General features: G+C 40.5%; 1 protein-coding gene across 1 annotated transcript in view; it reads left to right on the forward strand.

The window, feature by feature from the left end:
• mtrr (5-methyltetrahydrofolate-homocysteine methyltransferase reductase) overlaps nucleotides 1-24,570 on the forward strand; it is a 61,471-nt gene that overhangs the window by 31,424 nt on the left and 5,477 nt on the right. Inside the window, exons 10-13 of the mRNA XM_033042931.1 lie at nucleotides 5,215-5,257; nucleotides 7,466-7,661; nucleotides 8,795-8,913; nucleotides 24,193-24,285. Coding sequence (XP_032898822.1) covers nucleotides 5,215-5,257; nucleotides 7,466-7,661; nucleotides 8,795-8,913; nucleotides 24,193-24,285 — 451 coding nt within the window. The remainder of the gene's footprint in view (nucleotides 1-5,214; nucleotides 5,258-7,465; nucleotides 7,662-8,794; nucleotides 8,914-24,192; nucleotides 24,286-24,570) is intronic.

A 24,570-nucleotide genomic window follows, 5' to 3' on the forward strand; every position in this document is an offset into this window, starting at 1 on the left:
ATGGCATTGAGCTAACTCTTCTGAGGGTGCGTGTCTTTGCCCACCAGTCCTCAAGTCCTCTGTCTAATACTTTTACCAATGTGCTGACTTGCCCTTCTTTCTAATGTTTGGACAGGGCCTTCTACACACTCTCCTTGGTCTGAGCCTCACTCTTCTACCCTTTGATAAAGAGCAAGGGAATTCTCCTGATATCCTTCGATCAGTAATAGTAAAACCAATGATCGAAACATTTATTTTGCTGCTGCGCCTGATTTCTTTCTGCTTGCAAATTAGCTTGGTGTTTTGCTGTACCAGGAAGCTGGAGGTTTGCAAATGACAGATGCCTGTTTAAAGAAATGGTGGGGAAACTTTAGGGACAATTATCCAGAACAAAATGAATTGGCACTTAGAATGACTTGCAATGGTTTGAGCAAACAAAAACCTGTACAGGTAAGTCAGAGCATTTGGTGGAGTGGGGAGATGGGGTTGGTGAGGCCATCATAGGTTGAATTATTGCATCAAAATTGGATACAACTGTGGCAGCTTCAAACGTTTATCACAGTTGAACATTTTGATATATAATAAAAGGAACATCGTGTGTTCTAAAACTTGAATGACCCCTATGGTCAATGGACAACACGCTGAAGTTGTTTTGTTTTTAAAATATGTATGTCCCTCATTCACCATCTCTCAAAGTTTTATTTTGCCAATATGAATTTTCAAATTTGAATACTCGCCAACATTAGAAGCTGGATACAATGAGTTGTTATAGGATATGATGGCCAGAATTAACAGTGTTTGATTTAATAAACACACAATAAGAATGTCACAAAATGTTTGAAGTAAAGTGTAGAATTAAGATTGAATTCTAATTTAATGAGAACTATGAGCATTGGAGACAGTGGAGAGAATTTCTGAAGTCTCTCTATTTGCTGCTAGTTATAGGATTTCCATTAAATAGTGATAAAGTTGGCAACCAGAGTGATAAACGTTGCCATTCTAGATTATGGACAATGAGAGAACAAGATGCTGTCAGATCCACCCACTTATTATTGAAGTATCTTTGGATATTACTTTGAAGTAATAAAGCCTAGGTCGGCACATCTCCAGGAGGGACCATTACTGAGAACAGGACCATAAAGCAATATAATGGCAAAATATCTTTACACAATTATTACAGTGCTATTTGTGAACTGTACAATTTTGCAAGGGAATCTGTAAATTCTGAAATACTTTGTTTATTTATAAATCTGAGTGATATTAACAATTTGTGCTGAGCTTTTAAAATGTAGTTTAGCAGCAGATTGAAACCTGGATAGATTCATTATAGGCATTGACAAAAATTATTGATTGATTTGAAACATACATCATGGAAACAGGCTATTTGGCCCAGCGAGTCTTCACTAACCATTAATCACCTGTTCTGCATTATTCCATTTTTGCATCCACTCCCTACACACAATAGGGGAAATTTACAGAGGCCAATTAATCTATAAATCCACACATCTTTGGGATGGGGGACGAAACCAGAGCACCCGGACGAAACTGATGTGATCATAGCGAGAACATGGAAACGCCACACAGACAGCACCCAAGGACAGAATCAAATCTAGGTATCTGGCGCTGTGAGGCAAAATAATGCAGAGATGAAAGTATTATTACTAATCTGGGTAATAAGGAAATATGTCAGCAATATGCAGGTGTATTTCTTCAAGTGAGTCCAGAAACAGATAATTTAATAATCTTACTTCCGAGCTTGTGCCTTTGCCACTATGTCGAAAACTAATTTCTTAACTTCACGATAATTAGTAATTCTTGAGAGCAGGATGAATATAGATCAGTAACACCATCACATTTACATTTGGTTAAATTGTTGCTTTGGACTGAAGCTAGTATGTCACTGCACTTATTATTGTTGTACATTATTTTGTATAAATGTTGAAAGTTCATTGTAAATTGAATGTTTTTAGAAATGTACGCCAAAGACATAAAAGTTCACAATTTTGCCAATAATAATTTGATTAGGCCGTAAAGTTATATTACAAAAAATGATAGAAACATAGAAACATAGAAAATAGGTGCAGGAGGAGGCCATTCGGCCCTTCGAGCCAGCACCGCCATTCATTGTGATCATGGCTGATCATCCCCTATCAATAACCCGTGCCTGCCTTCTTCCCATATCCCTTGACTCCACTAGCCCCTAGAGCTCTATCTAACTCTCTCTTAAATCCATCCAGTGACTTGGCCTCCACTGCCCTTTGTGGCAGGGAATTTCATAAATTCACAATTCTCTGGGTGAAAAGGCTTTTACTCACCTCAGTCTTAAATGACCTCCCCTTTATTCTAAGACTGTGGCCCCTGGTTCTGGACTCGCCCAACATTGGGAACATTTTTCCTGCATCTAGCTTGTCCAGTCCTTTTATAATTTTATATGTTTCTATAAGATGCCCTCTCATCCTTCTAAACTCCAGTGAATACAAGTCTATGATAATCAAATGATTTGTGATTTTGAAGGGAGAAATTTTTCAAATAGATACAATGTACAATTTGCAGTTTTATCACATTTAGGCAGAACAGATTTTATTCATTCAATTATTTATGTAATTAAGGTACAATGAAATGTGACCAAGCACCTCAAAATGGGTCTTATTACACCTCGACAAACTAATGCGACAAGTCTCTTCCAGCAGTATGGTGTGAAGAATTTAAAATTTGCTGTTCATTCTGGTTAATTAATAACTCCATTCGTGAAAACCATGAATCTGTTTTCATTGATGGAAAACCAACCCACTCCATTGTCTCTTTGCACTTTGCATTCAATAGGTATGAATATAATGCCTGTAACTTTTTAATTATGTGAGAGCTTTCTACTTGTGTGCTTCCATAGTCATTAGTCTTCTTCTACACCCTCCCCAGCAAACTCCCAATAAGAATATCACAAGCTGGTAAACTCAGGAATGGAAAACCCATCCACTGTGTATTATTATTATTATCAAGGTCCCCATCTTGTGAATTTTGGAATGGAAATTGAATAAAAAATATGCAAATTTTATAGTAAATTAGTGGGTCATCTTATTGCCTAGCTGAGAAACTCCAACACTGTTTTATTTTCTAAACCAACATCTGGAATTCTATGTAAATAAAACCATGCATATGTGTTTGAATTTTAATCATTATAACCTTTTTAATCTCTTGCCTTGACGGAGATGCGATTTTTTCCCGTATCGTATCTCCATCCGCGCTGCGGTCTAACATCGAGGAGTTGGCAGCCTTTGCTGGAGACTGACTTTGAGATCTCCACCGCGGGTGCCTGTGGACTTAACATCGCGGTGCCCACGATCACTTTGCCAGGGGACCTCAGCTCTACTGCGGGTGCCTGCGGATTTTAACATCACGGAGCCCGCGGTCTCTGGTCAGAGACCGACTTCGGGAACTCCAAGCCACAGGAGCTTCAATCACCCCGACACAGGCGCTTCAACTGCCGGCTGCGGGCGCTTCGATCGCCCCGAGGGATGGTTCGACTGCCTCGACCACGGGAGAAAAATGAGGGAAGAAGATTAGACTTTATTGCCTTCCATCACAGGAATGTGGGGAATCTGCTGTGGTGGATGTTCATGTTAACTTTTATGTAGTTGTGGGTCTTGTTGATTTTTTAGTATGGCTGTGTGTTAATTCGCATATCACTGTACCTTAATTGGTATCCGTGACAATAAAAGACCTTTGAAACCTTTGAAATCTTTAGTTATTTGAGGTTTAATTGGGCTAGTGCAGCTTGTACTTGGATGGAATCCCTTTGTTTAAAAAGATGCTCTAGCCATGAAACGCAGTAGCTGTAGCGTTTCATTGTAGCTGGGCTGTTTCGATGATATCTCCAAGGCTCATTTAGAGAATGTGATTATCATATATCTTCTAACCCTTCAAGATCAGCCGTGATCTGAGTCTTAAAGCTGCCCCTGAAAGATTAGGCTGAAATCTTAGTTCTGCACCATAAAATAAAAGGAATGAATGAGTCTACAAGTAGAATAGAATAGAATAGAATAGAATAGAATAGAATAGAATAGTTTCTTTATTGTCATTGTAACATGAACCATGTACAACGAAATTGTAAAATGTCAGCCAGTCAGTGCACCATTCAAACATTTCTAAAAGCTAACGATACATACAAGGTAAAATATTTAAAAAAGATAAACAACTAAAATAAATATCATAAAAATAGCACGCATAAACACCCAGCCCTACATCCTTCTGTCGATTTCACAGTCTCTTAGTATGTATCGCCCCTGCGTTCCTTGGCGGCTACATTTAGTGCCTTTATAGCAGTGGGGTAAAAACTGTTTTTAAGTCTGTTTGTCCTTGTCCTTGTAGATCTGTACCGTCTGCCTGACGGTAACAGTTCAAACAGGGAGTGTCCGGGGTGGGAAATGTCCTTTATAATACTCTGGGATTTTTTGATGCAGTGGGAACTGTGTAAGTCCTCCAAGGTAAGGAGAGGGCAGCCGACAATCCTCTGGGCGTTGTCAATGGCCCTCTGGAGCGCTTTCCTCTGAGCCGCTGTGCAGCTGGTGTACCATACGCATACACAGTATGTTAGGATGCTCTCAATGGAGCACCGATAAAAGGACGGCAGCAGTCTCTGAGTGATGTTATTCTTCCTGAGCACCCTCAGGAAGTGCAGTCTCTGCTGGACCTTTTTCAGCAGCGCAGAGGTGTTCACGCTCCACGTCAGGTCCTCCTCAATATGGATTCCCAGGAAGCGGAAATCCGCCACCCTCTCCACACAGTCCCCTCTGATAATTAATGGTACCATGTCCGTTTTATTCTTCCTGAAGTCTATTATTATCTCCTTGGTCTTTAAGGTGTTGAGGAGCAGGTTATTTTCTCCACACCACACTGTCAGCTGCTCCACCTCATCCCGGTAGGCGTACTCGTCCCCCCCGGAGATGAGTCCCACCACCGTAGTGTCATCCGCAAATTTGACAATGGTGTTGCTGTGGTGGGCGGGGGTGCAGTCATGTGTGTAGATGGTGTAGAGCAGGGGGCTCAGCACGCAGCCCTGTGGAGAGCCGGTACTGAGGCTGAGGGCCGTGGATGTGTGATGGCCCACTCTGACTCTCTGGCTGCGACCCGACAGGAAGCTATTTATCCACATGCAAGTACAAAAAAAAAGGCGTAACTTTTTTTTTCATTGTCCATTCTTGACCTTAGATTACATTTCTAAAATCTTTTCTCTTCCAGAACATTTACCAAAGCTACAAGCAAGATCTTATTCAGCTGCAAGGTAGTATTTTATGATTGAATTATAGAAATGAATATTGGTAATGAGTGTCATCTTTAAGGCAGTAAATATCTGATCACTGAAACCCAGAACAATCTTAATCCACAAAATTTGATATATACCCAAGTTAGTCATTGGGAAGAACCAAGCCATCATGTTGTTTAGACTCAAAACTGGATGTCCATACTGTTGATTTGATCTATTTCTCTCTCTGTTGAGACAGGTTAACTGTAAGCTCAGCATCTACACGACATAAAGCTGAACTTACAATCCAAACCCTTATATGAAGTCACCTGCTTGTAATTATGCTGCATCATGGAATCCTGCACGTTTACAGCTTATCTGCTGCAAAAGTCCTCATCGATCAACTTTGTCATCCGCCGGCTCAAATATTCCATGGCTGATCTCCCGTCTTCCAACTCTTCCAGAATTCTATATTCTGGAAGAGTTGTAACCAAAAGCTTATCACCATTTTGTGTCTAATTCTTCCAAGATGTCCAAATTCAAAATGTTCATATTTAATTCAAATTTTTGCTTATCCTCTGTCTTTTGACCCACTGCATTCCTGCAATCCTCCAATATCTCCAAATTCCACCAACTTTGATCTTCTGTGCATACCAAAATCCTTTAACTCCACCAATCCAGCCACACCTTCAGCTATAAACCTTTGTGATTTGTTTCTAAAAAATTGCCTCCTGTTGCAATCTCCTCATTTAAACTTCTCTTTAAACACATTTTTGTTTTTCTACAAATATCATTTCCTTTGACTAGGTGTTAATTTTCTTCTGCTGACATTGCTGTGAAAAACCTAATAGATGCCACCTTTGGGTTAACCATTGCCAAAGCAATATTGCTCCCACTCATTCTTTCTACATATAGTTTGATCCCTGAATGTGCTTTATATCTCCATTCCTTAATTGAATGTCAAATTAGATGATAATTAATATCTGGTGTATCATGGTAACTGCCATTCAAGAGTTTCTTCATTCGATGACTTTTATCATCTTGGAATGAAAATTAATAAATTATGAATATCTTACACATAGTACTTTAAATATATATGAAAACATCGTTCTTTATAACTTCATGAGTGATGAGAATACCATTCTCTCCATCCTAAAACTACCAAATCTGAGATACATTTTCTGAATGAAAATCAGCCACATTGAATATAGATTGAACAATAAAGTAGGGTTTGTACAGGGAAACCTGGGTGAAAACATGGATCACCAGCGAGTGAGGCTTTGAAACCAGTTATAATGCAGAATATGTGATGAATGAATTAGTTGTCATAAAATGCTGGTTTTCATCAAAATCACCATGTATATTTGAAAAGCAATGTCCTAAAAATGGTGATTATTTCCTTTATCTTTGCTCCCCCACCCCACTCTCCCAAATCTGAATGAAACATGTTCTAAAACTAACAGAGGTGATATTAACTTACTCAGTCATGGTATTGTGACAGATATTGGTATGTGACTTTCTTTTTAAATTAGTAATATATTACGAAATAAACATCAAATTGTTTTGCAAATTGCATTAAACATGCCAGATAGTCTTCAATGGCCCAAATAAGGAGGCGACATTGTCTGAAACGAAGCTTTTACGAAGTTGAGTTTGAGAGAGTCCGCTTGCATAATTGAGGAACTACAAATGATGAGGACTTTGTTAAATAATTGGCATTGAGTTGGATATTACCTGTCATATGAAGATGTGAAAGCACAGGCTCAGAGATTCCTTCACTGGATTTATTTAAAAATACAGTTATATTGTTCTGAAACTTCATAACCATTAACTGCATTGGAGAATCCTTTTGAACCAGCCAAAAAGATAGGAGCAACACACACTGAGAAAAACATTAGTGAAGAAATCTTTGCCATGTAGGATTTTTATCAGAATAAAATGTTTCTTAATTGCTGTTTTATGAGGATGTTTGTTGTGGCCGATCATTATCCTAGTAGAACAGGTCTCTGCTTGTCCTGAGTTGATTCATTATCGTGAAATAAAACAGCAAGTGATGAAGTACATTGTAGGTGTAGGAACCACTGCTTTTGCATTTGTTTTATGGTACAATTTGGCTGTAAATAAGTTTGTTGGTGAAATATAAAATGAATAATTAGGAACTGATTTACAGGGTTAAGTATAATATGACAATGGACAGAAATAAATGCTGAATGGATGTTTTTTTTGTTTTGTTTAATCACTGTGCAGCTCATCCAGATATTTTCCAGGGAAACTTCATTTTGTCTTCAACATTGTTGAGTTTCCATCCACACCTGTGCTGCCGATTGCTCGGAGGGGAGTTTGCACGGGATGGCTGGCTCAGCAGGTTACAGCTGTACTTCAAAGCTATGACAGTGAAGCTGCAATTGGTGATTGTTTGTCAAATGGGTTTACACCAACACAGGTGGGTACCGTGAGCTAAAACAATGTAGGGAACAAAATGCTGAAGTAATTCAGCGCAACTGGCAGCTTCTCTTCAGAACATGGAAAGGTAATGTTTCGGGGTGGGATCCTTCTTCAGACTGATGGTCTCAAACATTCGGACTCTTCTCCATGTTCTCCAGAGATGTTGCTGGCCCGCTCTGTTACTCCAACTCTTTGTGTCCTATTTTTGTAATCCAGCATCTGCTGTTCCTCGTTCTTACTTAAAAAATGTAGCCATGTTCCAATTACACTATTTTCAGATTCATTGTATTGGAAATGTGATGAGCTGGAATTTTGTTTGGAGTTGTTGGAAATTTCCAGCCTTTCTTCTCCGTACCCCATTCCCTACCTTCAGCTTGAGAAAATGTTCAGTAAAAAAGTCTGGACTCTGGAAGATTCTTTAGCTGCCAGAGGAAGCTAAAGAAGCAGATGTGATTACAACTTTCAAAAGACAGTTGAACAGATATATGGATAGGAAGGATTCGGAGGGATATAGGCGAAATGCAGACAAAAAGAAGTAGCCCAGAATGCTAAAGTTAGCATGAACAAGTTGGGCCTTTTTTCCAAGCTGTTTCGCTTGAAGATTTTATGATTCTATGGAATATCCAGAAAATTTGTAGAGGTCTTTCAAACACTGTACATTAAATTTTAATATTTGTTTCTAACATTCAAAGATATCAAGAGTGTTTAATTGTCAAATGTCCCGAGAATAGAACATTAAAATTCTTATTTGCTGCAGTTTAACAGGCCCATAAACATTAAAACACACAGATAATAATATATAACGTTTTAAAAAAATGATAAATTAGTCATTGTAATATTAGGTGACTATAATGGTGCTTTAAATTTTTTTTAATTCAGTAGTGCAACCAGTGACGGTGGATTGAAGATCCTAGTTGCGGAGGTTACTGTTGCGTAGTATTCAAGAACCTGTTGGTAGTAAAAATTTGAACCTATTTGGAACCATAACACTCATGGTTACCTTCAGGAAAAGATAACAAAGGAGGAAAGATGCTTCTTTTGAAGACATTTTGTGGAAAGTAGCTTGGTTGATGCATTTCACTTAAACTTCGAGAAAGAACTTCCCAATACTGAATGAACTTTCTATTGCAGGTGTCTATTTTCAGACGGCAGAACACGTTTTTCCGTTTACCCATTGACACTGCAGTTCCTATCATCATGGTGGGGCCTGGAACTGGTATTGCTCCCTTCATAGGTTTCTTGCAAAACCGGTAGGTAGCCTTTTTTTTGATAACATTATTTGGAGCGAGAACCTGCTCTCAAGGAATGTGGAGTATATATTTAAGTATACATGGTTTACAACAGATTTGATAACACAAATGCAGCAATGGCTAGGGAGTATATTTTTTCTTTTTCAAAACGATTAGACGAGCAGCTTTTGCATTGCTTGGAGCAACTTATGGATAAATTTAGTTCAGCAGACAAGGTTAATTAGATTGGCACTGGAAAGGGGAAAAGGCTTTTGATGGATGCTGACAAAGGGATGGTCATTGCTAGCAAAGATATTGAGCAGTTACATAGAACAAAGAACAGCACAGGAACAGGCCTTTTGGCCCACAATGTCTGTGCCAAACATGATGCCAAGATCAACACTTATCTACCTGCACATAATCCAAATCCAAAAGGCCATTCAAACTTCTCTCAAATGTCACGATCATATCTGCCTCCACCACCAACCTGGCAGTGAGTAAAAGACATTCATCACCTTCTGTGTAAAATAAAAAAACAGTCCCGCAAATCGCCTTTAAACTTTTCCCCTCTCACATTAACACTATGTCCTCTAGTATTTCCACCCTGGGAAATTAATAAGAAAGCTAAAAAGGAAAAAAAACAATTAACTACTGACACTGGATGATGCTATTTATTATGATGGAAACATTGACTCTTATGGACATTTTGCCATATTATCCAAAGATCTGGCAACATTTTCACCTTTACATATGTCAAATCTGCCTTTAAACATATTTCTGAGCTTTCAGTTATTTCCAAATCAAACCGTTTGTTTAAATAAACATTGTTCAACCTGCCTCTGGGATCTTCACTAGAATAACCTTTATAATGAGGAGATTTTCAGCTGAGAAGTTTGATGGATTGATTATAGTTTACATGTTTTCAGAGCTTATTATTCTCAAGTATATGATTGCATTAGAGTGTTTAAAATATTCTGCTTGATGACTGTGAAATAATGTGACAGGAATAATCATAGAGATTTATAATATTAATTGTATCCCATTTTTCCGTTTCTCTCTTGCCTGTGGTCTCACGATGAAAGTACAATAATTGAAGTTTCAGAGTGTGGACAGTTCCTGTGGCAACAATGATACAATGACAGAAAAGTCCTGCCACAGAAGTGAGGGTCGGAAGGAACTGCAAATGCTGGTTTAAACCAAAGATAGACAGAAAAGGCTGGAGTGACACAGCAGGACAGGCAGCATCTTTGGAGAGAAGGAATGGGTGACGATTTGGGTCGAGACCCTAGTCTGAAGAAGGGTCGAGACCCGAAACGTCACCCACCCACTCTTTCTCTTCGGAGATGCTGCCTGTCCCGCTGAGTTACTCCAGCATTTTGTGCTATCTGCAGAAGTGAGGGTAGATGGAGGATGTGAGGATGAGGATAGGTGTGTCTGATGAGGATGTATGTGGGCTCCACCACAAAGGATGGACTCCAATGTACAGTGTGATGTAGGCATAGAAACATAGAAATTAGGTGCAGGAGTAGGCCATTCGGCCCTTCGAGCCTGCACCGCCATTCAATATGATCATGGCTGATCATCCAACTCAGTATCCCGTACCTGCCTTCTCTCCATACCCTCTGATCCCCTTAGCCACAAGGGCCACATCTAACTCCCTCTTAAATATAGCCAATGAACTGGCCTCGACTACCCTCTGTGGCAGGGAGTTCCAGAGATTCACCACTCTCTGTGTGAAAAAAGTTCTTCTCATCTCGGTTTTAAAGGATTTCCCCCTTATCCTTAAGCTGTGACCCCTTGTCCTGGACTTCCCCAACATCGGGAGCAATCTTCCTGCATCCAGCCTGTCCAACCCCTTAAGAATTTTGTAAGTTTCTATAAGATCCCCTCTCAATCTCCTAAATTCTAGAGAGTATAAACCAAGTCTATCCAGTCTTTCTTCATAAGACAGTCCTGACATCCCAGGAATCAGTCTGGTGAACCTTCTCTGCACTCCCTCTATGGCAATAATGTCCTTCCTCAGATTTGGAGGCCAAAACTGTACGCAATACTCCAGGTGTGGTCTCACCAAGACCCTGTACAACAGCAGTAGAACCTCCCTGCTCCTATACTCAAATCCTTTTGCTATGAAAGCTAACATACCATTCGCTTTCTTCACTGCCTGCTGCACCTGCATGCCCACTTTCAATGACTGGTGTACCATGACACCCAGGTCTCGCTGCGTCTCCCCTTTTCCTAGTCGGCCACCATAATAGTCTGCTTTCCTGTTTTTGCCACCAAAATGGATAACCTCACATTTATCCACATTATACTGCATCTGCCAAACATTTGCCCACTCACCCAGCCTATCCAAATCACCTTGCAGTCTCCTAGCATCCTCCTCACAGCTAACACTGCCCCCCAGCTTAGTGTCATCCGCAAACTTGGAGATATTGCCTTCAATTCCCTCATCCAGATCATTAATATATATTGTAAATAGCTGGGGTCCCAGCACTGAGCCTTGCGGTACCCCACTAGTCACTGCCTGCCATTGTGAAAAGGACCCGTTTACTCCTACTCTTTGCTTCCTGTTTGCCAGCCAGTTCTCTATCCACATCAATACTGAACCCCCAATGCCATGTGCTTTAAGTTTGTATACTAATCTCTTATGTGGGACTTTGTCGAAAGCCTGCTGGAAGTCCAGATACACCACATCCACTGGTTCTCCCCTATCCACGCTACTAGTTACATCCTCGAAAAATTATATAAGATTCGTCAGACATGATTTACCTTTTGTAAATCCATGCTGACTTTGTCCAATGATTTCACCACTTTCCAAATGTGCTGCTATCCCATCTTTAATAACTGACTCTAGCAGTTTCCCCACTACCGATGTTAGACTAACTGGTCTGTAATTCCCTGTTTTCTCTCTCCCTCCCTTCTTAAAAAGTGGGGTTACGTTTGCTACCCGCCAATCCTCAGGAACTACTCCAGAATCTAAAGAGTTTTGAAAGATTATTACTAATGCATCCACTATTTCTGGAGCTACTTCCTTAAGTACTCTGGGATGCAGCCTATCTGGCCCTGGGGATTTATCGGCCTTTAATCCATTCAATTTACCCAACACCACTTCCCGGCTAACCTGGATTTCACTCAATCCCTCCAACTCCTTTGACCCGCGGTCCCCTGCTATTTCCGGCAGATTATTTATGTCTTCCTTAGTGAAGACGGAACCAAAGTAGTTATTCAATTGGTCCGCCATATCCTTGTTCCCCATGATCAACTCACCTGTTTCTGACTGCAAGGGACCTACATTTGTTTTAACTAATCTCTTTCTTTTCACATATCTATAAAAACTTTTGCAGTCAGTTTTTATGTTCCCTGCCAGTTTTCTTTCATAATCTATTATTCCTTTCCTAATTAAGCCCTTTGTCCTCCTCTGCTGGTCTCTGAATTTCTCCCAGTCCTCCGGTATGCTGCTTTTTCTGGCTAATTTGTACGCATCATCCTTCGCTTTGATACTATCCCTGATTTCCCTTGTTATCCACGGATGTACTACCTTCCCTGATTTATTCTTTTGCCAAACTGGGATGAACAATTTTTGTAGTTCATCCATGCAGTCTTTAAATGTCTTCCATTGCATATCCACCGTCAACCCTTTTAGAATTAATTGCCAGTCAATCTTGGCCAATTCACGTCTCATACCCTCAAAGTTACCTTTCTTTAAGTTCAGAACCATTGTTTCTGAATTAACAATGTCGCTCTCCATCCTAATGAAGAACTCAACCATATTATGGTCACTCTTGCCCAAGGGGGCACGTACAACAAGACTGCTAACTAACCCTTCCTCATTACTCAATACCCAGTCTAAAATAGCCTGCTCTCTCGTTGGTTCCTCTACATGTTGATTTAGATAACTATCCCGCATACATTCCAAAAAATCCTCTTCCTCAGCATCCCTGCCAATTTGATTCACCCAATCTATATGTAGATTGAAGTCACCCATTATAACGGTTTTGCCTTTGTCGCATGCATTTCTAATTTCCTGTTTGATACCATCTCCAACTTCACTACTACTGTTAGGTGGCCTGTACACAACACCCACCAGCGTTTTCTGCCCCTTAGTGTTTCGCAGCTCTACCCATACCGATTCCACATCCTGCAAACTAATGTCCTTCCTAACTAAAGGTCAGGAGCCATTGATATCAGCATGCAGTTCTGAACAAAAAGTGCATGGGAGGAGTGGCAGGGTGGCGCAGCAGTAGAATTGCTGCATTACAGCGCCTGAGACACGAGTTCGATCCTGACTACGGGGTCTGTCTGTACGGAGATTGTACATTCTCCCTGTGACCATGTGGGTTTTCTCTGGGTGCTCCAGTTTCTTCCCACACTCCAAAGACGAACAGGTTTGTAGGTTAATTGGCTTCTGTAAATTGTAAATTGTCCCTAGTGTGTATGATAGTCCCAGTATATGAGGGGTGATCGCCTATTGGTGTGGACTCGGTGGGCCGAAGGTCCTGTTTCCACGCTGTATCTCTAAAGTAAAGAGTGATAGTGGATCATTTTACATAAAACCTCCCATCAAAAGAGAGGCTGGCCGATGCTGGGTGCAATACATCATTCTGGCTACACAAACCTAGTAATCGCTGTCTCATCTCCAAATCCTCTCTGATGGGGTGTGAGTTTCTCTGTCAACAATCAGTGAATGTTTTGAGTCCCCGCAATGGAAGGAAAATTGGTTTATGACCAGTGAAGTCATTAGGCCTGTGACTGATGCTCGGCAAATCCCTGCTGGGATAAATACTGCATGGGCATGTCCAGGCCAATTGCCCATGATGTGCATGTTTACCCAGAAGTGTCATTTGCTGTACAAAACCACTTTATATTTGATTTGTAAATAAAAAAATGCATCCAATTTCTAGATTACTTAGTCAAATGTTGCTCTGGATGTGAAATCAAAATATTCTTTTTATCCGTGTAGCTAGTCAAAGTTCTGTTCAGAAAAATGGCTAATTTATCCATTGGTTTACATGCCATTGCTATGTGGCCTTTCATGGCTTTTGAAGAAAAAGAATAACAGTCATAGCTTTTCCATTCCATGCCTGTCGTGTAACTCGGAGTTACTATTGAAAGTAATAGGAAAAGTTATTCTATTTATTCCTCTTGTATATTTCTCTTCGGTGGAAGAGAAGTCAAGAGAGGAAGTCACTTTCCATTTTGATTCATTTTAAATTGTTAATTCTTGAAATGGGCATCGTTCTGGTAAGGACGGCATTTGTTACACATTGTGCCTGAAGTTGGCAGTGAGTTGTTCCCTTGATTTGCTGCTGTCCATGTGGTGAATGCACTAACTTCCATTGCTCCACCTGTAATCATGTGTTTTTTATCCTCCATGATCTGCCACAGCTGTGTCCTCCATTGGAAATGGTGTTACTGAATTATCCTTGATGATGAATACACATGAGCAGGTCTTTAATTGGGATATATAAACCATGTGCAGGCAGATATGCATTTTAAATTGGCATCATGTTTGGTACGGATGTAATGGGCCAATGGAACGGTTCCTGTGCTGTGTTGTTACTAACATTCTCTATCCAAGGTAGATTTTTAGGCTTCCATGATGGTGCTTCATAATGTTTCATGTTGTGTAAGATAGCAATTACTAAGCAACTGGAGGATATTATGCTTGTGACCATCTCTTTTGTACGTCATGGCATCAAGAGGAAATTATGAGGATTGTCACCATAAAACATTGTCTCTGGTTAGTCTACCCTTTCAGTGAGGCAAGAGAATTAGAATTAGATCCTTTATTTGTCATTCAGACCTTACGGTCTGAACGAAATGTCATTACCTGCAGCCATACATACAATAATAAACAACAGAACAGACAGTAAACACAAATTAACATCCACCACAGTGAGTCCACCAAGCACCTCCTCACTGTGATGGAGGCAAAAAATCTTAGGGCTGCAGTCTCTTCCCTCCTCTTCTCCCTCTGCGCTGAGGCGATACCCCACCGGGCGATGGTAAATCAGTCCCGCGGCTCACCGAGCTCCGCGAACGGGCCGGTTCAAACTCCGCGGCCCGGGGGTGGTCGAAGCTGCCGCCCTCCAGTCCAGCGGACGCAGCTGTTGACGATGTCGTCCACTGGCCCGCGGCCGAACCCCGAACTCAGGCCGCCGCCGCCAGAACGCCGTCTCAGCCATCGGAGCACCGTTCCAGCCCCGAGCCGGGTCACCCTCACGTGAGCGCCGTTCCACCCACCCTCGAGCCAGGCCGCCCTCACGGGAGCGTCTCAGCCCTGCACCAGGGATTTCAAGGCTTGGTGATTTCAGCAGCTTGGGAAGCTTTCAAAAGGTATGATTCTGAGGGTACACATCAGGTCAGCATTGCTCCCAGTTGCAGCACAAATTGGTTTGATGTTTCTTTAGCAGTAGAGCAGACAAGATGTACAAACAAAGAACTGCAGATGCTGGTTTATACCAAAGATAGACACAAAATGCTGGAGTAACACTGCAGGTCAGGCATTATCTCTGGAGAAAAAGGATAGGTGACATTTTGGGTCGGGACCCTTCTTCAGACTGCTAGAACGTTCAAAGTAGGCATACCTCGAGGAGATTTTGCAATGCCTTTTGTTAGGTCAGAATTTGGCATATGGTTTGCTGTTGCATGACAGCTTTCATATAATTTGAGTAGATTTATAAATCATTTGGGATTATGGTTGAAAGTCAACCAAATTACTATTGATCTAGAATTACTAAGAGAGAAAATTGGGTGAAGGCAGTACATTTCCTTCTCAAATGACGATTAATGACCCAGATGAATTTTTACAAGTAGCAGATTTTTAATTAATTACCCAGCTGCTGTGGTGAGATTTTTCAGCCCCAGTGTCAGGATTTTAGCCATAGCTCCTGTATTATTAGTGCATTAACATAATTATACCACTGTGAATTGAATACAGAATACTGTAATAGCTTTAAATTTCCAGAACTTTATAAAAGTGCATTTCTTATTTGAAGGTGGAATCTCATATAGATAGGGGCCAAGGGCCCAATAGAGTTCCTTGAAGGTGGAATCTCATATAGATAGGGTGGTAAAGAAAGCTTTTGGTATGCTAGCCTTTATAAATCAGAGCATTGAGTATAGAAGCTGGGATGTAATGTTAAAATTGTACAAGGCATTGGTGAGACCAAATCTGGAGTATGGTGTACAATTTTGGTCGCCCAATTATAGGAAGGATGTCAACAAAATAGAGAATACAGAGGAGATTTACTAGAATGTTGCCTGGGTTTCAACAACTAAGTTACAGAGATAGGTTGAATAAGTTAGGTCTTTATTCTCTGGAGCGCAGAAGGTTAAGGGGGGACTTGATAGAGGTCTTTAAAATGATGAGAGGGATAGACAGAGTTGATGTGATCAAGCTTTTCCCTTTGAGAATAGGGAAGATTCAAACAAGAGGACATGACTTCAGAATTAAGGGACAGAAGTTTAGGGGTAACATGAGGGGGAACTTCTTTACTCAGAGAGTGGTAGCGGTGTGGAATGAGCTTCCAGTGGAAGTGGTGGCGGCAGGTTCGTTGGTATCATTTAAAAATAAATTGGATAGGCATATGGATGAGAAGGGAATGGAGGGTTATGGTATGAGTGCAGGCAGGTGGGACTAAGGGAAAAAAGTTGTTCGGCACGGACTTGTAGGGCCGAGATGGCCTGTTTCCGTGCTGTAATTGTTATATGGTTATATGGTTGTTATATAGAAATGAAGGAAAGATAGGTAGAGCAGAGGAAAAGCATCTATTTTGTTTATACTGAAAGTTGCCAAGAATTTCTTATTCTGATTATTGGCAATACAACTGATAATTATATTTGCCTTGGAAATAATCAATGATACAGAAGTGCCATGCTTTTGTGTGGCATTCTGGAGAACTAATATTAATGGCCAGAATCTAGCAATGTTTGCTCCATTCCACTTGTTCCAGTATTTCTAGAGCTTTCCTGAAAAAGGATGTTTTTCCAATGCTCGCAATATGGATGGGAGCCTCAATACTGAAAAGGGACCTGCTGTATATTGTAGCTAGTAGCATGGGAAGCCTGAAGAAGACATCTGGTAGACATTGCAGTGGGCGGGTGGACAATTACTAACCCCATGGAGGTCAAGGTGAATGCTATTCAATCACCAGTGGCTTATGTTTAGTCATTTTTAATCTCCAACTTACATGATTGGAAAAGGAAGAAAAATGAGGTGTGGAATGGGTCAGGTTTGCTTTGAAAGAAAAAAAAAAAAAAAAAAAATTTGGCAATGGAGAGTTCTTCAAAAAGTGACTCACAGGAGTGGATGCTTCTTTTCATAACTGTACAAGTAGGTTCAAGATCCTGTTGTGATGGTTGCTCAGTCTTCCTTTCATTACCTGTCAAGCCTTAAATTTAAAGAAGATATGCCTTTATGATCTGAGATTAAGCAGTTGCTTCTGCCTAAATGTAACCAGCTATATCTACAAGGCTTGGCACACTTACATGACAGACAATGCTGGTATGTGCTTTGGACCTGTGTTGGAAGAGAAGCAGATGATGAGCTGTGTGGTGGTCACCTGCAGACTATGTCTGCATATCCCTGCACTGCAACACAGCCTCATCTGAATAATGTTATGCTGATGCAAAAGTACAATGTAGTTATACCAAGAGCAGTGAAATGGGCTTGGGTGCTGAGGTACTTCAGAGTTATCTCGGAGTCAGGGAAATCTCCACCAACCGTAGCATGCAGTTGATTGAAATGGCTTGTATGGATGGCTCTCCAAAAAAAATAATTATCTAATATGAATTATCATTATTTTTATTTTTTTTCTCTTTTCTCTTTTCTCTCTCGTCTATCATATTGTTTATAGTGTACTATGTTTACATATTCTGTTGTGCTGCAGCAAGTAAGAATTTTATTGTTCTATCTGGGACATATGGCAATAAAACACTCTTGAACTCTGTTGCATCCTGTAAATTTGCTTTACTTGTAATTTCAGTTATCACCACCAGAGTTCTCCCTAGACCTATTCTATTTTGTACGTGGGATTGTGACAAAGCAACTGGTATTTTTTTTATAGCAGCATTTAATGTGCAGAACATTCTAAAGAACACAATGGATGCCATACCAAAGAAAGAAAGGCTAGAAGTGCCGAAGAATGATTTGGGATTTATAAAAAGCATCTTGTAGAACAGGTTAGATGAAGAAGCAGGGGGTCGTAGGTACCTTTGTGGAATCAGAAGGGGATCAGGAAAGGCTGGAGCGGGGAACAGACTTTGATGGGGGAGAGGTTGCAGGTCTGAAGCAGGGAAGAGTGAGCTAACAAAGGATTTGAGTACAATATTATTTGTCTCCACAGTCCCCTGAATGTTCAGCATAGTTCAGTTGGGAAAGGATAATGCTTAAGAGTAATTTTAATATTTTCTTGCAGCACTGTGGAAAGCCATTTGATCTACTAAGTCTATGCTGGATCTCAGCAATTCCATTCCCCCCCCCCCCCCCCCCCCATTTCCTTAAGCTGGGGCACAACCCAAAACGTAGACATGTATTTTGCCTCCACAGATGCTGCCTTACCCATTGAGTTTTCCAGCATCAGTTTCTTTTAATTCTCAATCCCATTTTGACAGTCAGGCAGTGTGTCATAGATTCCAATGAACCACTGTGTGAAAAAGTTCTTCCTCAGATCTCCTCTTCATTCTAAACCTAAGCCCTTAATGTTATACACCTCTACACCTCTACTAAGGGGAAACATTTCCTTTGACTATCCTATCTCTGCCCCTGCCATTCTGCAGCTCTGGTTGGGGTGGTGGTGGGTGGAATAGTGAGGCTTTACATTTCAAAGTGTCTGGTGATCGGTTTATACTGAAATTTGATACTATTGTAAAGTAGGAAGAAAACACTTATCGATTTCACATGAGTATTCGTCTCTTAAATTCTAGAGTTGGAAGGCACTTGTGCCAAATTTATCATGTCATTATGAGATGAAAGCTGCTCGGCAGTTTTGGCAGCAGGTGATTGAGATGGTTGAATCCACGGGTATAGGAATAAGGCGCCATTGGCGACGTATTGATGGAAAGATTTGAAGTGAGGCTGGAAGACGATCAAGGGATAGCGTGAATGATAAAGGGGAGTTGTCAGCAGGTCACTGAGCAAGCGAGCAGACAATATGATTTGACAACCTATTACATTTAATATTTTTTTTATCAGTGATTAACATTCTGCTGTTAAGAAACTGCTTCCAGGGGCTCTAGGAATAATATAACGAAAGTCAATAATGCTGTAGTGTGATTGCTTTCTAAAGATTGCAGTTGATTCATGCTGAAACATAAAGTCCCTTTATCATTTTGGTTGAATGCCTCGAGTACAAGCAAGTTTTATATGGTACAACAAGTTCTACATCTATTTTAAAACAATCCATTTATTTAAAAAATAACTTCATTCCACTGAATTGTTTGCAGGTTCCATGATCTGCACCACGGCAAAGACTATAATATACCTTGACAAATATTGAATGTGGACATCAATGGCCTCAATTAAAATTGTTTTTACTTTCCCAACATTTATGGTATTGTATTTTCAGTTCATTTTTAAAATAATTTTGATGAGTTTTTTTATACTCATTCTGGATAAAAATCAGGAAAGCCAAGGTTGTAATGCTTGGGGGAAATCAGGCCATTTCTCAGAGGTACTTGAATTTGCAGTGTTGGGTACCATCAGCATTATTTTCCCATGAGATTTTGTGTATCAGCATACAAAAGCAATTAGATTCCATAACTAATATTATGTTTTAGAATAATGAAAAAATCGTTCAAAGGCCAACCATTTTGATATAGAGAACAAAATAATGATGGGGACGGCCACATTTGATGATTATTGTTAGCACATGCATATCAAACAGTGGCATGTCTGAATATGAAGATCTGAGGGTTTTCAAGAGATGACTCTTGATAATCACATGTACGTATTCAATCCATACATTTGTGTAATTGCTATACACGTCTACAAAAGCTATACTGTTAAGATAGATGTTTATATTCAAACATGAAATCTTGTATCTTGCAAAAAATATATGTAGAAACATAGAAACATAGAAAATAAGTGCAGGAGTAGGCCATTCGGCCCTTCGAGCCTGCACCGCCATTCAATATGATCATGGCTGATCATACTGGAAGACTTTCCAAGCCAGGAAAAGAACATGAGAATGGAGTTGGTCAAGGCCTATGCTGGTTTTGTGCAAGTATCCCAACACCATAACCACACAAGGTGGTCATTCTTCAGAAAACTCTCAATTGCAGGTGTGACAACTAAAATGGGCTTGTGGTTTGCTGAGTAAGAGATGAGTGTGAGGTGAGGTAGGAAGAAGTGAGAGCATCAGGGATAAGGGAGATGGACAAATGATTGTGTGGTGCGAGTGGGTTTCAGACATGTAACTAGGTGTGGTACGACATTTGGACAGGGAGAGTGCATGTCAACCTGGGTATGGATCAGATGTTCAACAGTCTAATCGAGAATGAAAGGCATCAGTAACAAGGGGTAGGTGGGGGACTAAATGAAGGAAAATTGGGGAAATTATGGGCCTGTCCAACTTAGGCGTTTTTTTTCGGCGGCTGTCATTGTAGCAGGTCGCCGAACAACCGGCGACTGGACTCCCCTACGACAATGTCTACAACAATGTCTACAACAACCTACCACCTAGTCGACGGCAAGCTACCGACAACCGGCGACCCATTCAGACGTCCACCTACAACCACACCTATGACAACCTACGTCCACCCGCGACATGGTACGACAAGGTACGACCCTGTCAGCAACAACTTAAGACAATTCAGATAATTCAGTACTGAATTACATGCACATAAATTCCCCAACCTGTCGCCGGTTGATGTAGATTGACGTAGGCAATCGCCAATGGAATTCACCGAAGTTAGCACCCGGCGAAAACCTACGTCATCCTGGCGACAACCTACGACAAACCAACTGTCGCCGACTGTCGGCAAAAAGTTTTAAACATTTCAAAATCCAGCGGCGACCAGAAAAAATGCTACGATTCTTAGGGCGACTGAGGAAACTACTCACGACCATACATGCGACACCCCGGCAACCAAGTGGCGATAGCGTAGTCGCCTGTAGTTACCTAAACAATCACCTAAGTGGGACGGGCGTAACTTCCAAGGTGAAGGATGTCCTGGAATTCGCAGCAGCGGAACAAGTAAACTCAATCCCCTTCAACTGCTGCCATATCAGGCCTCAACCGTTTGGGTTTTGTATCAAGAAAACTCTGAGATAAAACTCAGCCATCACATCCTTCCTCAGGTTTGGGGGGACAAAACTGTTCCCAATATTCCAAATGTGGCTGCACCAGCACCTGATAAAGCCCCAGAATTGCCTCCTTGCTTTTATATTCTAGTCCCTCAAAATGATTGCAAGGATATCATTTGCCTTTCTCACTGCCGACTCTACCTGAACAAAATTAACCTTTTAGGGACACTGCACCACCTCTCACAGGTCCCTTTGCATCTCCGATTTCTGAATCCTCCCCCTAATTGTTTTTTTGTGCATATGAAACTCCCACTTACATTTCAATACAATAAGAAAGAATGGGATAGAAATGGGATGAAACGGGTTTAATTGTGGGGCAGAACACAAAGTTGAAAACAGCCAATGGAATCCTTGAAAAACATATTCCATTCTTGCTGCCTTTGTTCTTGAGTCATGGAATACATTTGTACAATGGCATAGCTAAAACAAACTCCTCACAGCGAGGGACAGTACTTGTTTCATGGGCACGATGGATAAAGGATTATTTGTAGCTGTCATTGAAGGCATATTTGTCCCCAATGGGGGCTTTCAATCTGTGCAAAGATTTAGTGATTTTTAACTTGACAAGATATTATTCTCACATAATAAGAAGAATATGTTTGAACATATCCTCGGGCCATATTCAGCTACAATTGCTATGCGCAGCATGGAAGGAAATGCGCTACTACTATGAGAATTGAGTCATGGAGTTTCTAGGAGAAGACAACTAAATTATTAGCAGACTGGGCATATGCTTGAAGATCGTTTTATTAATATTTCTCTTTACCCTGTGGATTTCGAGTTCATCAAGCACTTGACAAATAAGGTGCAAGATGTAGGTTTTGAAAGCTTTATTTCTCTGGGGATTATTATTCAAATGATAGTTGCTTTGAAATATAGCAGTAGGTGACAATTAAATTGCCACATAGTGTTTGGTGAATAGCATTTGGTATGTGCTGTAGAAACGGCTCACAAGAATTTAAATGCACAGGAGAGAAGGGGGCTCTCTGGCCATTTCAAGGTTGTCCCATCTTTCAATACCATCATGGCTGATCTACCCTTGGCCTTGACTCCATTTCAGTTTCTGGTCCACAAAGCCTCAATTCTCTAAACTCTTAAAATGAATCGACCTGCTTTTCTTTTGAACAGAATGTTTTAGTTTTTTTTTAGTTCTAGTGTTAGAGATACAGCACGGAAACTTCTGCTCAGCGAATCCTGCACATGAACACTCTCCTACACACACCAGGAACAATTTTCACTTATACCAAGCTAATTTACCTACATACCTGCACTGCTTCTAATTATCCCATTCTTCCAAATGCAAGAAATCCTATTCCAATAGATCCTCTGCAAAAGATTCCTTACCAGCCAATAATTTATTGGATTATCTGTACTTCCCTTCTTTGACAAATGAAAAGCATTGGCTACTCTCCAGGACTTACCTGCGGCTAGATTAGATGCAAAGATTTTTGTCAAAGCCTGTGCATTCTTCTCTCATGCCGCTCTTAATAACCAGGGATAGATCCCAGCAGGCCCGGGGGATTCATCCACGTTAATGGTCTTCACGAGTCCCAACACCATCTTCTTCTTGATCTCAAACTGTCCCTGCACATTAGTATTCCCCACAGTCATCTCGCTGTCCCCCACGCCCTTCTCTTTGGTGAATACAGATGCAAAATACTTGTTTAGTACCTTGCCTGCATCCTTTGACTCTAAGTATAAATTCCCTCTTGGTTTTAGTGTCATATGAAATGCCTTGGGATTTTATTTAATCTGATTTGCCTGTGACTTCTCATGGTCCCCTTTAGCCCTTCCAATTGCTTGCTTGAATTCTTAATTGCCTGTTTGAGTCCTTGTAAAATTAATAGCATGGCATGGTACTGAAAATTTGAAAATAAGTTTTCTCATTTTTTGTTAAAACTGATTTTCAGTGACTCAGATTTTTTCTGAAACAAAATATTGTGATGTTTCTTGTTTGCTAGCGAAGCTTTACAGAGAGTATAAGTGATAGAACCATGGGAGTTAGTGAGAGAGTGTAGCTAGCAGGACTGTGGTAGTTCATGGAAGTTGGGCTTACTGAGAGACTGTAGGTGGGAGGACTGCATGAATTAGTGTGTTTGAAACACAGCCTGAAGCAATTAGAATCATTTAAAAGTCATGGAAAGTTACATGAAAGTAATCTTTAAATCAGAATTTTTAAAAATAATTTTGAGGTAGAAACTAATTGCTTTAAAATGTTTTATTTTTTATGGAATGATGTTTTCTGTCTTCCTGACTGCTCAGTAAGTTTTTTTTTTTTAATTCGCAGAAGCCAGATTTCCTCTTGATATTGACATAGCTGATCTTACCCGGCAGAAGGAGGAGTTATATATTTGACTTGGCATGTGTCGATAGGAGATTTTGTCTACTCGTGATAAATGCATAGCCTCTCCAATGTACTGGCATGTTGCTGTCAACTGAAAGTGCTAGGTTCAGCTGCAAGTCTGTCCAAGGAATTTTGTGCACTAAGGAAAAACAAACATAGTTCAAATGGGGCACTGCAATAGTTGGAGAACAGCTCTCTGTGGTTAAAACAATAAAATCACTGACAAAACCATTTGAGACAGGCAGCGTCTCTGGAAAGAAGAAATGGCTGATGTTTTGGGTCGAGACCCGACTCTTCAGGTCTGAAACAGGGTCTCGACTCAAAACGTCACCCATTTCTTCTCTCCAGAGATGCTGCCTGTCCCGCCGAGTTACGCGAGCATTTTGAGTTTATCTTCGATGTAAACCCGCATTTGCAGTTCCTTCCTACACTGACAAAACCATGTCAGTTTTGATTGCTTTCAATTATCTGCAACAAATATTTGCCTTTACTTTGAGCCTTTCATTTGGAAAAAAATCTTGGCACAGGATGTCAATGTAAAACTGTGTCTTTGCGGTTGGGAGGCAGAAAGTCAATCTTGGAGCCTAGGCCACTGTTGGGTGACCGCCAATGTGGATTTTATTATTCATCCGTTTGCTTTTTGATTCAGACAGAAACAAAGAGAAGAGAATCCTGATTGTACTTTTGGGGAAATGTGGCTATTCTATGGCTGCCGACAACACGATCGAGACTATCTGTTTCGGTAAGCACAATGATTTTATTTTATTTGCACCACTGCTCAATCTTTCTGTAGTGGAGGATACACTTACAGAGTAAACATAGTGCACTGTTCCATCTACCACCTTTAACAAATTATACAAAAAAAATTCACTTGATATTTTCAAAATATTTCTCCTTCATCTGTTATTGGAACAAAAATTCTGCACCCACTTTACAAAGCTTGTTAGTGTGCAATTCTGGTTGAATATTTTTTGTTTCAAATCGTCGGATGAAATTTCATTTGCAGTATATTTTTAAGAATTGAATT

The sequence above is a fragment of the Amblyraja radiata genome, chromosome 2, assembly GCF_010909765.2.
Source record: "Amblyraja radiata isolate CabotCenter1 chromosome 2, sAmbRad1.1.pri, whole genome shotgun sequence".
In the NCBI taxonomy this organism is placed as follows: Eukaryota; Metazoa; Chordata; class Chondrichthyes; order Rajiformes; family Rajidae; genus Amblyraja; species Amblyraja radiata.